Here is an 18,590-nt window from a genome sequence, read left to right as displayed (position 1 = left end):
ACAATAGCGAAAACCTACCGGGGACAATCATTACCTAAGTTGATGGAAGGAGAAGGAAATGAAAAGAATGGACTCAGTAGAATTTTTGGTGTATTTTTGTTGAGTGACAACATTGTCTGACTGGTTTAAAGTATCCTAGATTGTATACCTTAAATGGACGGGAGGGGGGGGTGGGTTGGGAGGAGGGGGGGGGGGGAGAAAATGGCACTGTATATGTGTGAAAAGGAAAAAGTGTGTACCATGGTTAATGTGATTTATGGTGTGAAAAATAAAAAATTAAAAAAAAAGAGAAGGGAGGCAAGTTTAGGGGAGACATCGGGGTAAGTTTTTTTTTAAATGCAGAGAGTTGTAGGTGCCTGGAATGCCCTGCCATGGATTGTGGTGGAGGCTGAAAACTTTAGGGGAAGTTAAGAGACTCTTAGAGAGGCACCTGGATGGAAGAAAAATAGAGTTATGGAGAAGGGAGTGTTTAGTAGATTTTAGGAATATATGGGCTGAAGGGCCCGTACTGTGCATTCTATACCACCTTAAGTAATCCCTTATTAACCACAGAGCACCTATGGCATAAGGTGATATGTGAGTGGTTTTTAAAAAAAGTTTTGAGAACCACTGGTTTAAGATGAGGGGGAGAGATTTAACAGGAACTTGAGGGGTAGTTTTTTATTTATTTACACAAGGCATATGGAACTGGCTCCTGGAAGAGGTGTTTGATAGTACAATGTTGAAGAAAGAATTGGACAGATATGTAAACAGGACAGGTTTAGAGGAATATAGGCCAAATGCAGGCTTCTAGGACAAACGTGGTTAGGACATTTTGGTTGGCATGGGTGTCTGTCTCGTCAGTGGCTGAGACCCCAGGGACAGATGAGGAGAGGGGCACAGTGAAGATCAGAATCCACCCATCCACTGCCCTTGGCAGGGTATCATTAGTATCACTCACTGGGGCAATGGGACTGCCTCTGTAGGGGTCAATACATGGAACAACCCATGAACTGATCAGGCCCTTTCCCAGGGTGTGTTGTTGATGAGGGTCAAGTGTGAATACAACATGCAACATTTCAACTCCAACCCAGGTTGTGGAGGCTACAGTGAGGCTCTGACACTGCAGGACAGCATGTCACCCAGGCTGTCTTCTCCTCGTGGGCTCAAGGAACATTCACACTACCGTCGCTTGGACCAGTGGGTGTCTGATGTAAGTAATCAGGGAATCCTCCTTCAAATCTGCCCGAGCGCTCTCCTTCCCCCGCCAGAGCAAAGGACATCCCTATACGGGGGTGGGGGGGGGGGTCCTGTGGAAACTCTCTCAGCAGATTTCACTGGGTGAACGAGGTTACATCAAATGCAGGTGGATGTGTGACATCACGGTACCTAGGGAAGACCGGGACTGCTGTGAATGTTGTGAAAGCTGTGATTTGCTATCAACTTTCTTCTGTCCCACCACAGAACACCACCCATTCCAGTCCCATCGCATTGTTCCTTCAAACCACCAAATCCCCCCTACCATTACTGCTATGGCGACATCTCCTCCTTGCTTCAAGTTTAGCTTGCAAGTTCAAGGTACAGTGATAAAGTTTGTTTTGTGAGCAGTCCAGCTAGACATTTGTACATAGTACAAGGGCAGCATGGTTAGCAAAGCATTTAGCACAATGCTGCTACAGCGCCAGCGACCTGAGCCTTGCCTGTAATGAGTTTGTTCGGTCTCCTCTTGTCTGCAAGGATTTCCTCCAGGGGCTCTGGTTTCCACCCACTCTCGAAAACGTATGGGTTGCGGGTTAATTGGGTGCAATTGGGCAGGATGGGCTTGTAGGCTGGAAGGGCCTGTTACTGGGCTGTATGTGTAAATTAAAATAAATAAGGACAGTGCAGATTTCCTGATGGAGATCAGTTGGGACAGAGAAAGGCAGCAGAGTGAGGTTCATTTAAGATAACAGCAGGAAAGAAACTTAATTTAGGGGTGCGTAATCTCAAACTATAAACCTTTCCAAAGTGGGGGTGGGGGAAATGAGTCTTTCAATATATTGGCTGCCATTCCAAGGCAATGGGAGTTATGATGGAGTTGTTGAAGGGGAGGTGGGTGTGATGGTCTAATCCAGGTTCACAATCCTTTTCAATTTCTTGCGGACCTGGGTGGAGCAGTTCCCATCCCACACAGTGGTGCAGTTCCCATCCCACACAGTGGTGCAGTTCCCATCCCACACAGTGGTGCAGTTCCCATCCCACACAGTGGTGCAGTTCCCATCCCACACAGTGGTGCAGTTCCCATCCCACACAGTGGTGCAGTTCCCATCCCACACAGTGGTGCAGTTCCCATCCCACACAGTGGTGCAGTTCCCATCCCACACAGTGGTGCAGTTCCCATCCCACACAGTGGTGCAGTTCCCATCCCACACAGTGGTGCAGTTCCCATCCCACACAGTGGTGCAGTTCCCATCCCACACAGTGGTGCAGTTCCCATCCCACACAGTGGTGCAGTTCCCATCCCACACAGTGGTGCAGTTCCCATCCCACACAGTGGTGCAGCCTGATACGATGCTTTCAATGTGGCACCTCTAGAAGTTGTTGAGGTGTCCAGATGTCATGCTGGTGCACTTTCTGGGCCACTGCATTGACAGGGTGGACCAGAGGTCACTGGAGATGTTTACCCCCATGTATGTAAAGCTGTCAACAACGACCCCCTCAACACCGTTGATGCGGACTTGAGAGTGAGCTCCACCCCTTCGCCAGTCTATGACCAGTTCCTTGGTCTTGCTGATGATTAGGGAGTGGTTGTTGACCTGGTACAAATTCAGGCCCCTCTGCCTCCCTTCAGTAATTCAACTAGTTGTTAAAGATCTTACCCAAAATGCCAATAACTCCAAAATCTGCTGACCTTAGTATAGCCATGGACACGCGTTCCTGAGCTTCCTTGGTTATGACCCCGGGACATTCAGCTTGATCCCTGCGTTCCCTCAGTACGATCCCTAGGGTCCCTGCACTCACTCTGTATGACCCCTGGGGATTCTGCGCTCCCTCAGTATGATTCCTGGAATCTCTGTGCTCCCTCAGTTTGAACCCTGTGCTCCCGCAGAATGACCCCCGAATTACCTCAGTACCACCCCTGGGACTCTGTGTTCCCTCAGTACAACCCGTGTCCCTGAACTCCCTTGGTATGACCCTTGTGTCAGGTACCATGAAAGGAGTGTTGCCCAGTACAGGCTCTAGGTTATGAATGTCTCTGGTTTACCAAAAACACAGGACAATTATTTTGGCGATACACAACGCAAACCATATCCACTTGTTCATGGGGTTCATGTTGTGTATTTACAGTGATTATACAATATATACAAATAAATACAGCACCGAGAGGGAATCATTGGGTGAACCACCAGTGCCTGCAGATGCTGATGTTCACTGGGATCCAGTCGCTGCTCAGAGTGGCGTCTCTCAGTAGTTCTGACCTCAGGGACTGCGACAGAAGGAGAGAAAATGGTCAGCCAAGAGTTCTCAGCCACCCCAACACCCCCCCCCCCCACTGCATCACTGCCTCCTTTCCCCATGGTCCTCACACCCCGTCGCCAGGATGGCGTGTCGACCACTCAGACACCGCATCTGATTGTGTCCCTGCACAAATCGAGAGAGGAGCAGCAGAATGCCATCCGGCCCACCGTTACCCATTTGGGCCAGGATGGCCCAAATGCCAACTGCTATCGATCTGGGCTGATGCCCAATGTTACCCATCCTGGTAGGTGTCAACCATTACCCATCTGGGCCGGTGCCCACCACTTACCATTCTGGCAGATGCCCTCCACTACCCATCTGGGTCAATGCCCACCATTATACATACAGGCCGGTGCCCCCTGCTAACCCTCTGCACTATTCCCACCACAACCCTGTCTTACTTTAATCCCCACAGCATTAAGATACTTATCCACCTCCATGAATATATTTCATGACATCCTCAAATGCTCTCAATGGGAGAGAATTCCACAGATACATCAGTCTATGGGAGAAGAAGGATTTCCTGAGAGGAGACTTTAATTGTAAAGAAAATAAACTTGACAACTTCATCATGGATGTAGTCATCAATGTAGTGGAGGAAGAGTTGAGAGGCCTTGCCTGTGTAGGTTGAGACCCATCTATTCCTTAAAAAAATATTAAACCCTCCCTACCCCATAACCCTCTATTTTTCTTCCATCCACATGCCTGTCTCTATTTTTCTTCCATCCAAATGCCCCCAGTGTTTCAGCCTCCACCGCCATCCCTGGCACGGCATTCCAGGCACCCACAACTCTCTGTGTAAAATACTTACCCCGATGTCTCCCTTAAACTTCATTTTGTACAGATGTCCTCTGGAGTTCGCTGATTCTGCTCTGGGAAACAGGTGCTGGCCGTCCATCCTATCACTGCCTCTCATAATCTTGTAGACCTCTATCATCTCCTCCTATCATTCTATGCTCCAAAGAGATAAGTCCCAGCTCTGCTAACCTTGTCTCATAAGACTTGTTTCCCAATCCAGGCAACATCCTGGTAAATCTCCTTTGCACCCTCTCCAGAGCTTCCACATCCTTCTTATAATGAGGTGACCAGAACTGAACACAATTCTCTAAGTGTGGTCTCAACAGAGACTTGTAGAATTACAACAAGACTCTTGAGTCTTGAACTCAATCCCCTATTAATGAATTCCAACATCACAAAGGCCTTCTTAGCTCTCCTATCAACCTGCACAGAAACCTTGAGGGATAATATGGATTTGGACCTCAAGGTTCCTCTGTTCATCCGCACTCTTTTAGCAAGGATTTCTCCACACAGCCAACAAAAAGGGAGGCATAGCTGGGACCCATGGCTATCCCCCTTTGACTTGGAGAAAGCAACACTCCCCTGGCTTTGGAATCCCCTCCGTATCCAATTAGTGTGTTAAACTTTACAGATTGAGATTCCCTCCTGTTCCCCCCAATTGGCCCCTTTTCTCTTCGCACCTTCCTCCTGCCATCCCAGGGATTGGTCCAGTCAACCTTTGCTGTTGTCTGTGGCTATGGCATCTGTCCTTGGGTTAAGGGACCAAAACTGCACTCACAACTCCAGATGTGATTAAATAAGGAGATCTGCAGATGCTGGGGTTAAGAGCAATACACAAACAGGATGGAGTAACTCAGCAGGCCACGTAGCATGCCTAGGCCCTTCTTCAGGAATAAGCATGAACAGGCTGGAATAAAAGGTGGGGAGAGAGAGAGAAAGAAAGAGAGGAGGGAGGAAGAGGCTGATAGGCAATAGGTGGTTACAGGTGGGAGGGAAGTAGAGAAAGAAACTAAGTGGCCAGAAGACTGAGGATAACCCTATGATAGAACCACAGAATCAAAGAACATTACAGCACAGAAACAGCCTTTTCAGCCCTTCTAATCTGTGCTGAACCTTTTTTTGCCTAGTCCCTCTGACCTGCACCCAGTCCATAGCCAAAACCATACCTCTCCCATGCATGTATCTGTCCAAATTCTTTAAAGTTAAAATTGAGCCCGCATTCACCACTTCAGTGGTCAGCTCGTTCCACATTCCTACCACTCTCTGTGTGAAGAAGTTCCCCCTCATGTTTCCCCCTAAATGTTTTCCCTTTCATCCTTAACCCATGTCCTCTGGTTTGTATCTCACCTACCCTCAATGGGAAAAAAAATCTATCTACATTTACTCTGCTATCCCTCATAATTTTAAACGCCTCCATAAAATCTCCCCTCATTCTTCCATGTTCTAGGGAATAAAGTCCTAACCTGTTTGACCTTTCCCTGTAACTTAATTCCTGAAGTCTGGGCAACATCTGAGTAAATCTTCACTGAACTCTTTCTATCTTATTGATATTTTTCTTGTTGTTAGGAGACCAAAACTGCACACAATACTCCAAATTTAGCCTCTCTTATACAACTTTAACAACATCCCAACGCCTGTACTCAGTACTTTGATTTATGAAGGCCAATATGCCAACCCTATCCATCTGTGACATCACTTTCAGGGAATTATGTATCTGTATTCCCAGATCCCTGTGTTTTACTGCACACCTCAGTGCCCGACCATGACCGCTTACGTCTCTTCTTGGTTTGTCCTCCAAAATGCAACACCTCACACTTGTCTGCGTTAAATTCCATCGGCCATTTTCAGCTTTGAAAATCTTTGCTGTCCACAACACCTCCAATCTTAGTGTCATCTGCAAAGTTGCTGATCCAATTTACCACATTATCATCCATATCATTAATACAGACAACAATGGTTGGAGGAATGAAGGAAAGGGGACAGGAGCTGGAGGAAAGGAAACAAATGGATGAGGGTGAGAGAGACACATGGGGGAGGATGTTACAGTGAATGTTAACTCTGTCTGGGTGGAGAATGCCAAGATAAAGCACAAGGACCTGGTGTGGCCTCACCATGGCTCTGACCAACTGGGTCAAGACATCCCTGGCTCCTGTGCTCTGGCCATTGAGGACAATGACCATTCTGAATGTTGAAAGGCATGGCCAGAGTAGATGTAGAAAAGTTATTTTCCATGGTGTGGGAGAGTCTAGGGCAAGTGGATACAATTTCAGGATTGAAAGGCCTCCACTTAGAACAGCAATGCAGAGAAATTTCTTCAGCCAGAGGGTGGTGAATCTGTGGAATTTGTTTACACAGGTGGTTGGTTGAGGCCAAGTCATTTGGCTGAATTTAAAGCAGAGGTTCTTGATTAGCCAGAGCATCAAAGATTCTGGGGAAAAGGCCTGAGTGGGAGAACTTGTATTAAATCGTTGGACAGACTCAATGGGCTGAATATCCCATCCGCTCCTTGTTTGCCTTCCCCACTGTTCATTGCACCTGAAGACTTGCTGTCAGTGATTGGGGGCAAGGACACCCAGTCTCGATACCCCTCCCACATCCCAGTTCATCAGTAGTCCAGCAGTGACTGGTCCTGTGTATCAAGTCCAAATTAATAACCTTACCTTGAACTGTCCCTGCCCACTTACCCAACTTCACACTCATATAGGAGTCTCTCTCCATTGCCCTCAAAGCCCACAATTCCCTAGCCTCATCTCATCTGCATAGGTGGAGGATATGTTTCGACCTGACATCCCACTCCACTGATTCCTGTGGACCCCAGTGCTACCTGGCCCCAGAAGGGATGTTCATCCCTACTCCCCATTTTCTGTGTGCCAGCCAGTTCTCCACGTCACCAGTGTTACGTCCAAGCCCAGATACTTCTATGTCACCCACTAACCTCACTCAGGGCCTCACTGAATGCCTTCTGAGAGTCTAAACACACCACCCCCTGTTCTCTCTCATTTATTCGACCAGTGACAGCCTCAAAAAAAACTCCACTATACCTGGCATCTTTTCCAAAACCCTTGCTAACTTTGTCCAGTCCTATTAATCTGTTTCAGAAAGCTCTGTGATGACATCTTCTACAAGCGGTTATTGCATTTTCTACACCACTAACAGTTGGCTTATTGGCCTGTAATTTTCTTTTTCTCCCTTTTTTTTTTGGAAATAGTGCCCTGAACAATCTTAAGAATACAGACGATCTACAGAACTTTGGAAGATGACCATCAATGTGCCCATGAGATCATAGAAACCTACAGCACAGTACAGGCCTTTCAGTCCACAGTGTTGTGCTGACATAATAACCTACTCTAACAACTGCTTAGAATTTCCCTGTTCCCTCATTTTTATCCATCCCATGATCACTTCTGCTCTGGGATGTAGATCATCAGGCCCTGGGGAATGTGTTGGGTCTGGCTGCTTCAAAGCTGCTGTACCTAGCAGCAGTGCTCACCAACAGCTACAGACCAAGTGGGAGGTGTGGCAGCCCAAATCCAAACCTTTCCAATCACCTCTTCCTGCCTTGGGACCCAACTCTATCTCACAGACATCTGGGCTGGGTGGGAACTGGGACACAGGTTGGAAATGGGCCATGGTCTCTGGAATCAAACATTCCCTTCCTCTGCTTTGAATCTTACAATCTCATTTTCCTTAATGGTGCTGAAGGCTATTCAGTCCATCGACTCTATGCTGGCTCCTATCAATCCCATCCTCCCTTTGTTTCCCTGTGCAGGAGGGACAATTTACAGGGATCAACAAACCTTTGATCCTACGTGCATTTGGGATGTGGGAGGAAACCCGGGCAGGCACAGGGAGAACATACAAACTCCACACGGACAGGGCTGACTCGTGTCTCTGGAGCTGTGAGGCAGCAGCTCTGCATCACTGCATTTTGAGTGGTCAGCTCCTGAACGACGGACCATGGATCACAGCATGTGGAGCCTGTTGAGCTGAAGGCACACCATGAGGGTGGAGAGGAGCAGGTGCTGTTGGGCTGTGGGGGTGGTGAGGAGAACCAGGAGTTGGTACACCCATGTTTACCTGGCAGTGGGTGCTGACTTCCGATCGACTGGGCAGTTGACAAAGATGGCTTCCTGAGAGGGTATAATACTAGCTGAGGAATCCTTCAGACAGAAGACCATCCTAGAGGAATAAAGGCACAGGTCATGTCCAGAACCCATATGGAAGTAAATAAAACGGGGAATGAAAGATCATGCATTTATTTTTTAAATTTTATTTTTGAGATAAACCACAGTAAGGGGTGGGGGAGGGGTGGGGGAAACAGGTTTTATTATTCTAAAATTCCATCTGGATTTGAGTGAATATTCAGAGTCGGTCGAAGCTTTTCTCCCCCTTTTAAGCAGCGAGGAAAGAGAAGTGGTGATGGGAATCAGATGAAGGCTGGTGTGAAGCAGGGACATGGCACCTGGGCTTTTAGGGACCCAATGTTCTGGTTAGATTCCAAGGGCAGCACCAGTGACAAGACACCAGCTTCCTGTGCAGAGGGACAGACGTACATGGACAGACAAACAACCGTGCAGAGAAACATCACGCCCTCTCCCTCCCTGCATTGATCAAAATCCCCCATATCAGTTGAAGGGGGCATTTTTGTGCCAATCCCCACCCCCCCACATCCTTACCTTTTTTGTGTTTCTCCGGACTTCACCCGGATCCTGCGGAGTTGAATGTCGGAATCGGAATGAATCGAGGTGCTCCAGAGTGGCAGCTTGTACCAGGAAATGGAATCCTTCATTCTCTTCCACAGGGAATGCCAGGTCAGGGACAATTCCCACCAAAACTTTATCAGCAACAGGTCCCCAATGTCTACCTCTGTCACCACCAGGAACGAGTAGGTCTTGTTGGGTGAAAACCTCTCTGCCCTATTGAAGGAAAGACCAGCTTTGAGAGTGTCGGTAGGTTTTCAGAAGGAGGTTGAGCGATGGGACACAGGAAGTGTTTAATGTAATCTCTGGGCCGAAGTAAACGCCACGCTGCACATCAGCCAGGGTTATCAGGGTGCCGGGGCCACACCGGATGGTGGCCAAGGTTCTGACCTGAAGCTTGGGAAGGAGGCCTGGCCCAGGGTCGGGAAAACCAGTTCTCCTGCAGCAGAGGTGTAGAACAATAAATTGGGGGGGGGGGGGGCCACAGTTAGTGCAACTCTATTAAAGTGCCAATGACTCAGGTTCAAATCTGCTGCTGTCCATAATGAGTTTGTATGTTCTCCCCATGTCCTGCGTGGGTTTCCTCCAGGTGCTCCGGTTTCCTCCCATCCTTCAAAGACGTACAAGGTTAGTAGGTTAATTGGTCACATGGGTGTATTTGGGCAGCGCTGGCTCATGGATAGAAATAGCCTGTTACTGTATTTCATTCAATTATAAATATGGTCCTGAGCAAGGCAAATGATATTGGTGTATGTGGGCAAACAGGCTAGCATGGACACAAAGGGCCAAAGAGCCTGGTTCTGTACTGAGACTCCAAGCAGCCCCAGAGCAACCTGGTCGAAACTTCAGGCGGGGAACAGTAGGAAGCAGCAGCTGTAACCACCCCAACTGTGTTCAGGATTGACACACTTTGTGAATCCGGAAGGACATCAGCCTCGCAGAAGGGGAAAATCAGAAAATAGCTCAGCACCAAAGATGCAGGCTGTTAGGTCACTTGAGTTACTTAGAAGGCTTCTTAAATAACTTAGAAATGTGAGATTTTATTAACAGAAAAGACTTTACTTACTAATGCCCTCCACCATCTAAGGAAACCTATTAACGCACACTCATAGACACCACACAGTGGTGCACTACAGTTACTACAGTGAAAAGGGTGTATTCATACGCAGCTATAAAATAGTTCACATTATCCCGACTATATAACACAGGCAAGTAAAACACATCAAAGTACAAACTTTGGCCCATCAAATGGGATTGTATAACAGTTACCTATGGAGTACTGAGCCCACACAAAAATAAGCAGGAGAATTGTACCCCAGGTCAATTACCTCAGTGATAAGCTCATAAACAGATAGAAATACCTTGAATATTCACTTGGCAGAAGAGGAAAGAAAATCCTGCCCTGTATTCCTGCTCTTGCCCAAAGCCTCTCAGAACAGTCAAACTTACTCTGCTGGAGGGTCAGTGGGGGGGGGGGGGGGGGGGAAAGAACAGACGGTGTTTCGAGTCTAAAACATTTATTGAGACTGATAAAATTCAGTGGAGAAGCCAGTGTAAAGAGGACAGAGTGGGAGGGCTGGGATTGGTGAACCTGGAACAGGTGAAGCACAATGGGGAGTAGATTGGCAGATGTCAGGCAGGAAGAGAGAGGGGTCAGGTGGAGGAAGATGCGACACAGGTGGGAGAAGGGCTGCCATTGCTGGGATCTGGATGAGAAGACAAGAGTGGTGGTATAAAGGGGGAGGGAGAGAGCAGATGGACATCTCAGACTTCTCCAAATCCAACTCAATTCTTTAATACTTTATTAAAATGACTGGGGTTGAAGAATTTGAAGCAAATGCTAGGTAACCAGAAGACAGGCCTGGTGCCAGAACTACAGGCCCCACCCAACACTCCTCAATGACTTGCTCCTTAGAATGCTGTGGCTTCTGTGTAGAGGACCGATGTAATCAACTGGCATTACATGGATGGGAGGGGTGTGGAAGGCTATGATCCGGGTGTAGGTTGATGGGACAAGGCAGAGTAGCAGTTTAGCATGGACGAGATGGGATGAAGGGCCTGGTTTTGTGCTGAAGGATTCCATGATTCCAGGGTTCTATGGGAATGGACCTCATTAATCTCCAGACCCCACTCCATGGTAAAAACCTCTCTCCCAACGTCAGCACAAAGCTGATTATAGATTTCAGGGGTGAGGGGATATAGGGCCTACCTACATTCCCGTCTGCATCAATGGTGCTGAACTGGAGACAGTAGATGGCTTCATGTTCTTGGGAGTGACCTGGCCTGGACCATCCACATTGAAGTGAGTTATGAAAGTGCTCCAATAACTCTACTTGCTTAGAAGGCCAAGGGGGTTCGTCAATCCCTGTTAATAGAATGATGGACCGATGACCCATTAATGGTTTTGTGGTATTTGCTGAAGGATAAACTCCAGTTGGCAGCTGAGAGAGAGGGTTAGAAGGTGAGGGGAGCGAGGTGTGGAGGGTGAGGAGAGTGAGATTGGCAGAGTGGAGAGAGGGGGCAAGGGAAAGAGGGATGAGGGAAGGGAGCGATGGGAGATAGAGGTGGTGGAAGGGAGACGGATGGGGAGGGGTGGTAGGGGTGAAGAGCAGAGAGTGGATGCAGCATTTGAGCTGGCAGGACTGTTCGTAGGTGGACACCTGGGGGAGGGGAGCATTGTCCATGGGAAATGCACTCATATGACAATAAGACAATGGCCTATTCAGCCCATCAAGTCTACCTTGCCATTCAATCATGAGTTGATCCATTTTCTCACAGCCTCATTGCCTGGCCTTCTTATAAACTTTGATGCCCTGGCTAATCAAGAACCTATCAATCTCTCCCTTAAATACACCCAACAAATTTGCCTCCACAACAAATTCTACCGATTCACCACTGTCAGGCTAAAGAAATTTCTCCACATCCCTATTCTAAGTCTAGTGCCCTCTTGTCCTAGACTCTCCCATCATGGGCAACAACCTTTCTATATCTACTCTGTCCATGCCTTTCAACGTTCTAAATGTTTAAATGAAATTCCCCCCCCACCCCCCCATTCTCCTAAATTCCAACAAGTACATGCCAAGAGCCATCAAATGTTCCTCATACGATGACCCTTTCATTCCCGGAAGCATTCTTGTGAACTTCCTCTGAACCCTCTTCAACATCAGCACAACCTTTCTTGAACGAGGAGCCCAAAATTCCTCACAATATTTCAAGTGAGGTCTCACCAATGCCTTATTAAAGCCTCAACATCACATCCCTGCCACTCCTCTTGAAATGAATGTGAGCATTGCATTTGACTTCTTTACTTCCGACTTAACAAGCAAGTTTACCTTCAGGCTATCCTGCACACGTCCCATTAATTCTTCTACCAAAGTGCATGACCATACACTTCCCAACAATGTATTTCATTCTCCTAATCTGTCTTGTCCTCCTTGTTTCCTCAACACTACCTGCTCTTCCACCTACCTTTGTATCCTTTGCAAACTTCGCCACAAAGCCATACAACATAAAATGAACCACCCCCATCGACCCCTGTGAAATACCACTAGCAAACGGGAGCCAATCAGAACATGATTCCTGTATTCCAACTCTGCTACCTGCCAATCAGCCAATGTTCTAGCCACACCAGTAGGTTTCCTGATCTATCATGGACTCTTGTTAAGTAGCTTCACGTGCTGTACCTTATCAGAGGTAAAGATAAAGATCTGACTGTGAATGTACTTCCTATAGGCCAATTTCTTTGCTTTTGGCCGGTAGATTGGCAAATATCTTTTTCTCTGTTAGATGTAACAATCAGACTGGATTTATTAAAGGTCACGATTCATATTTTAACCTCCGAAGATTATTGAACATTATTTATTCCCCTTCAGACATAATTCCAGGATGTGTCGATTCTCTAGGTGCTGAAAAGGCTTTTGATAGTGTGGAATGGAACTATTTATTTGAAAGATTAAGGAGATTTAATTTTGGTATGGGCTTTACATCATGGATTAAATTGATTTCTAGTACCCCCTTAGTTACTAATAATAACCAGTCTGTATTTTCCTTTCTGCTGCCTCCCTCCCTTCTTGAATAGTGGGGTGATATCTGCAATTTTCCAGTCCTCCAGGACCATACCAGAATCTATTGATTCCTGAAAGATCATTACCAATGCCTCCACAATCTCTGCTGCTCCTTTCAGAACCCAAGGATGCAATTCATCTGGTGCAGGAACATACCCACCTGGAGACCATTCAGCTTTCTGAGCACCTTTTCATTTGAAATAGTAACTGCACTCCCTTCCCTAATACCCTTTGACACTGGGCACACAGCCAATGTCCTCCACTTCTTCAAAGAATTGCCTCACTGACAAAACAACAGCTGTGCCCAGAGGTGAGGAGATAGTCAGACCTGGAGGCAACAGTGTTGGTGATGGTAATGAGACAGTTTCCTCTGCATCTGACTTAATGAAAGGACACGGAGAAGAAAGGGAATGCTTGGAACAGATGAGGGTCTTGGTCTTTACCCTCTTTGAACTTGGGCCTGTACATAGCCCTATGTTTGTTCTGGGTCTATACCCGGGCATGGGACTTCTCTGGGCCTGGGCTTGCTCTTGGCCTGTATCCATGCCTGGGACTGCTCTGGCCAGTTCTCATGCCTGCTCTTGTCCTGTACTTTTTGGGCCTGGCCCTACCTCTACCTCCTACTGCCGTCTGATTCTATGACCATCTCTAGGCCCCAGGAGGTCTCACAGGTCACTCGGCCGAAGGCTTGGAGGCCGACTTGGCCCAGGTAGGGCCCTGCAGACAAGCGATGCCCATGCTGTTAGTGTCCCTGCATCCTCTGGGGAGCACTCTGACTCACGTTTCCATCAGAAGATTCTCAGTGGTGCCCTCTGACCCGTGAAGAGAAACTGATAATGTGGGGTCAACGTTGAAGTGGGCAGTTCTGCTGGAGACACGAATCTTCAGCTGATAGTGATAAACTGGGAAAGAGAAAAAGCGCAGTCAGACATGCTGCATGTGGCCCGCACTCAACCGGCCTGCCCCCTCTCTGGTGAGCCAGTGCCTGCTCAGGACCACTCTGGGCCTGGGCCTGGTAGGGCAGTGGTGGATGCAAACATCTACCTGCCTCATGCACCATGGACAGGTAACATCCTGGGGAGGGGTGAAGGTACCACTTGTACAGTAGTTCACCCCCCCGACACTCAGAGAAACTACCCCCACTTTGCCTACCCTCCGCTCCTCAGCTTACCTTGGATAAAATTCCCTCCAACCCCCAGCCTACTTCCGAGAGACTCCCCCTCCCCAGCCTACCTCCAAGAGGAACCCCCTCCCCGGCCAACCTCCCAGAGAACACCCCAGGCCCATCTCCAAGAGGGAACCCCAACCCTGAGCCTACCTCGGAAAGGCATCTCTGCCCTGGTCTTCAGATACATCTTGCTGCTCTTCCTTGCCCGGACCTGTGTCACGCTGTAGCCCAGTGCATTACACCGATTCTTGCGGCATGTCAGACACATCCCTTTCTCAAAGGACCGGTGGTTGCTGCAGCGAAAGGCAACACATGGCTGATCTTTGTGCAGCAGGGAGTCGATGAAGAGGTGGATCGATCGCTCATGTTCACACTTCACAGCTTCCGAGAATGCTGTGGGAAGACAGCGACATGTCGACGAAGGCCTGCTCACATCACACCATGATCTGGTCTGCCATCTCACCTGGTTCCTGGTGACTGATGGTCCTCAGTGATCCATGCCAGGTTTTCAGGGACTATCAACAAGCACATATACTCTGTGTCCCTGTTTTCCAGTACACCCAACAACCAGCTGGTTCATACTGGTTTTTGTATAGTTTATCCATGGACCCAGTCTGGAGTAATATATTATGATAGATTAAAAATTGCCAGAGTCTAAAGGTTTAAACACACCAACCCCTCCCATCCTCGGGTTGGGGGGTGGGGGGGCGGGGAGAGCTGGTGTGACAGTGGGACAATCCCCTCCTGTCCCCCAGGGGAAGCCGGTGGGACAGTTGGCCAATCCTGTCTCATCCTTTAGAGGAAGCTGGGTGTGAGAGTCGGCCAATCCTGTACCCCCCACTGGGGTAACCATGGGCCAATGAAATGCACTGAGGTAAAGGTTCCATTATTGTTACTTAATACTACATTTAGAATGCAACATACATGAAATTCTTTAACTTTGTCTACCATAAGGAAGAAAGAGAGTCACCACTTTGTCCAGCACCCCTCACAGGAATGAGGCTCCAGCAAGGAATGAACTCACGACCCCTGGTTTTACAAGGCCAATGGTGTAACTACTGAGCTATCAGATGTGATCCAAGGGACAGCCATGCAAGTGCAGGGAGAATGTTTCTGGGATGGAGACAATAGGAGACCCATGTTTCCTGGCCAGGTCTGCCTGCCCATGAGAGGATGTTGAGGGAGTTACAGATGTGGAATGAGACATTTCCAACTTGCAGAGGACCTATGTTCCCAACCTTTGTCCCAAGAGGTCACAGGTTTGAAATGCTTTTGGAGCAGGCTGGCGGAGCAGCAATGCCTTTTGTGGGTGGTACTGGGCCCGGGTGGCAGAGCGGGTGAATGTTTACGGTGTGACTCGCAGCAGGCTGTAGGCTGCTGAAGGCTGGCTCAGGGGACCAGGGTTTTGGAGAGGGTGCCGATGGCAAGCAAGGTTCCCACAGGGCCACGGGCTCTGACAAGTTACTGGTCGTATCAGAAGTTCAGATCTGGGAGCTCGGGGGGAACCACTGGAACAGACCAGAGGCCATGCAGATGCAGAGGGAACAGAGGCAAATCTACAGATGCCCAATGTCTCTGAAGAGGCTCCCTCACGCTTCTTTTTCTCTTATTGGTGAGAGGACCTGGCAATTTCAGTGGCACCTCTTCGTGTGCCTTTACAGCACGTGAAAGTAGATGATTTTGTGTATTAGTGCACGACAATAGAGGAACCTTGAATCTATCTTGTCCTGGATGATGCTGAGCTGTTGAGTGGGAGCTGCTCTCATCCAGGTTGTGGAACATTAACCTTTGCATTTCTGGCTTGCCTATCGTCTCCTCTCATCCTTCTACACTCCAAAGAGAAAAGTCTCAGCTCTGCTAACCTTGCCTCATTAGACCCAAAATGTTGACTGACCATCTCACCATGGACACTGTCGGACCTGCTGAGTTCCTCCAGCAGTTCTCAGTCTGCAGAAAATATTATGTTGCTACTTTCGTGGAACTATGAACTCTGCTCTTCTTCGTTCTCCAAAGCCCTATTAGTCATTGTGCAAGTCCTGCCTGGTTTAAAAGGATAGAGTTAAATTCCATCTACCAAATCCTCAATGTGTATAACAATAAACTTGTTATTGTTATATCGTCCACAGCTCTACCAATCTTTGTGTCATCTGCAAGTTTACTAACCCACTCACCTATGTTTTCATGCATGACATGGTCCTAGAATTTTTGGGGATTTTCCTTATCCACCTGTCCTCCTCACTCACTATGCCCTCTTCATCCTTCCCCTTACCATAAATGCCATACAGGGCAATGTTGTTCACGGCCTTCTGGAGGTCACAGCCTGGCTGGAAGCTGCCTCCATTGGGGTAGATGTCAACGTGACCTACAGGCTGTCGAATTCCGATGCTCATTCCCAGAGACTCTCGAGTGAAGGTGTGGAGAACATCGACAAAGGTGGCATCATCGGGGGAGAGCCGTTCCAGAGCGCTGACCCCTTCGAACACAGGCCCCGCTGGGTCCAGCCCTAAAATGATGGAGCAACACAAGGCAATATCACCACCTCAGATTATATCATTCTGCTTCTTGTCCAAATTATATCATTCTGCTTCTTGTCCCTCTGACCCCACACCCTCAACTTTATCATTACCAAAAATAAAACAAGAGCATGCTTGCAGTCTAGACAAGTCATTCCCAAAAATGATGGTGGGATGATCCGGGGGGTTGGTGGTAAGGTAAAAGGGAGCAGTCCTAATGTTTTCAGCAAACTCAGCCCGTAACGCTCATTGTGAGCTATCCATCAGATGAGGAGGGGGTGGGGGTGACTACCCGCCCGAGATGGTGACAGCCATGGACAGTGAGTGGCCAGGATGGGACTGCTCGGGACAGCGACCAACCACCCAGGATGGTGACCGGCCCCGGGGCAGTACCGCTTGGGATGGCGACCGCCCCAGACAGCAACCACTCGGGCCAAGCCAACAAAGAACTTTATATTTTTTGTTGCAGAATAAAATATGGCCACAGCATAGCAAACAAAAAAATGTAGGCAATATAGTGTGAAAACAAGGTAGTTACAGGTGACATATAATGTAGTCAGTGGGAGGGATTGAAATGTGTTTATTTCATTGCATTAGGAATAAGGGAGATGAACAGAGCATGGATCAGTATGTGGAATTACGACGTGGTGGCTGTTACAGAGATTTGGCTGAAGGACCGACAGGATTGGTTGATGTAGATACTGGGGTTTATGTTTCAAAAAGGATAGCATGGGTTAAAGGGGGGAGAGTAGCATTACTAATCAGAATAAAATCACAGCTGCAGAAAGGGAGGATGTTGTGCAGGAATTATCTACGGAGTCAGTTTGGGTAGGTCAGGAATTTCAAATGTATTTCATATTGCTAAATAAATTGGTTTTGTAAATTCTATTTGTGAAATACATATGTTTGTTTATAGTGTTAGATTGTTTTAAATTTGCAGTAGAACCAACCAGGGGGGGGGGGCGTGAGAGAGAGAGAGAGAGAGAGAGAGAGAGAGAGAGAGAGAGAGAGAGAGATGCATGCTAGGGATGTGGCCTGGTAAGTGAAGTATTAATTTAGGACCTCTCCAACCTCCTCTGCCTCCAGGCACATGTTGCCTCCTTTATCCTTAAGTGGTCCCACCTTCACTCTAGTCATCCTTCTGTCCTTCATTTATACATAGAATGTCTTAGGGTTTTCTTTAATTCTCATTCCCCCTTCTTGCTCTCTTGTCCTTTTTTTTTAACTTCCTTCAAGAGCCTTTCCTGCCTTTTGCTTCCTTCTTCCTCTTAGCTAGCTTCTCACCTCTTTTGTCAACCATGACTCCCTTGTCCCATCATCTTTTCCCTGTTTCAGTGGGTGAAACCTATCCAGAATTCCACATGTTGTCCTTAAACATCCTCTACTTACTTCTGTGCTTCCCCCCCCCAGTACATCTTTTCCCAATTTTCTCTCCCCAGTCCCTGTCTCATCCCATCATAATTAGCCCAATTAAACACATTCCCATTTTGTCTACTCCTATCCTTGACCATAGCTATGCTAAATGTTAGGGTGTTGCAGTCACTGCCTCCAAAATGCTCCCCCAGTGAGATGTTTGTCACCTGAGCAGGTTCATCACCCAACACTAGATCCAGTATGGCCTATCCTCTAGTCCACACATGTCAAACTCAGGCCCGCGGGCCAAATAATTATATTTGGCCCGCAAGATCATATCAAATATATATTAGCGCTGGCCCGCTGGCCGCCATGCCAGTATAGCGCATGCACAGCTAATACTACAAATCCCAGAATGCTTTGCAAATGCGTTGGCGCCAGCCCGTCAGCCCGCTAATCGCCCCCACCTCCTCTCTTTACTTTCATTAGAATCTGCGACCTGTCGCCCAACTCACAT

At 47.9% G+C, this 18,590-nt stretch overlaps 1 protein-coding gene across 2 annotated transcripts in view; it reads right to left on the bottom strand.

Moving 5' to 3' along the window:
- Window positions 1-3,287: 3,287 nt before the first annotated feature.
- LOC138758888 (lipoprotein lipase-like) overlaps window positions 3,288-18,590 on the bottom strand; it is a 46,350-nt gene continuing 31,047 nt past the window's right edge. For both annotated transcript variants that reach the window (XM_069928430.1, XM_069928431.1), the window contains 6 exons: window positions 16,477-16,710; window positions 14,358-14,600; window positions 13,821-13,941; window positions 8,952-9,191; window positions 8,353-8,454; window positions 3,288-3,445 (listed from right to left, as the gene is read on the bottom strand). In XM_069928430.1, coding sequence (XP_069784531.1) covers window positions 3,439-3,445; window positions 8,353-8,454; window positions 8,952-9,191; window positions 13,821-13,941; window positions 14,358-14,600; window positions 16,477-16,710 — 947 coding nt within the window. In that variant the 3' untranslated portion in view covers window positions 3,288-3,438. The remainder of the gene's footprint in view (window positions 3,446-8,352; window positions 8,455-8,951; window positions 9,192-13,820; window positions 13,942-14,357; window positions 14,601-16,476; window positions 16,711-18,590) is intronic.

The sequence above is a fragment of the Narcine bancroftii genome, chromosome 3 (genome assembly GCF_036971445.1).
Source record: "Narcine bancroftii isolate sNarBan1 chromosome 3, sNarBan1.hap1, whole genome shotgun sequence".
NCBI lineage: Eukaryota > Metazoa > Chordata > Chondrichthyes > Torpediniformes > Narcinidae > Narcine > Narcine bancroftii.
Note: the sequence above shows the minus strand (reverse complement) of the source record. Positions and strands in the feature narration are given on the sequence as shown.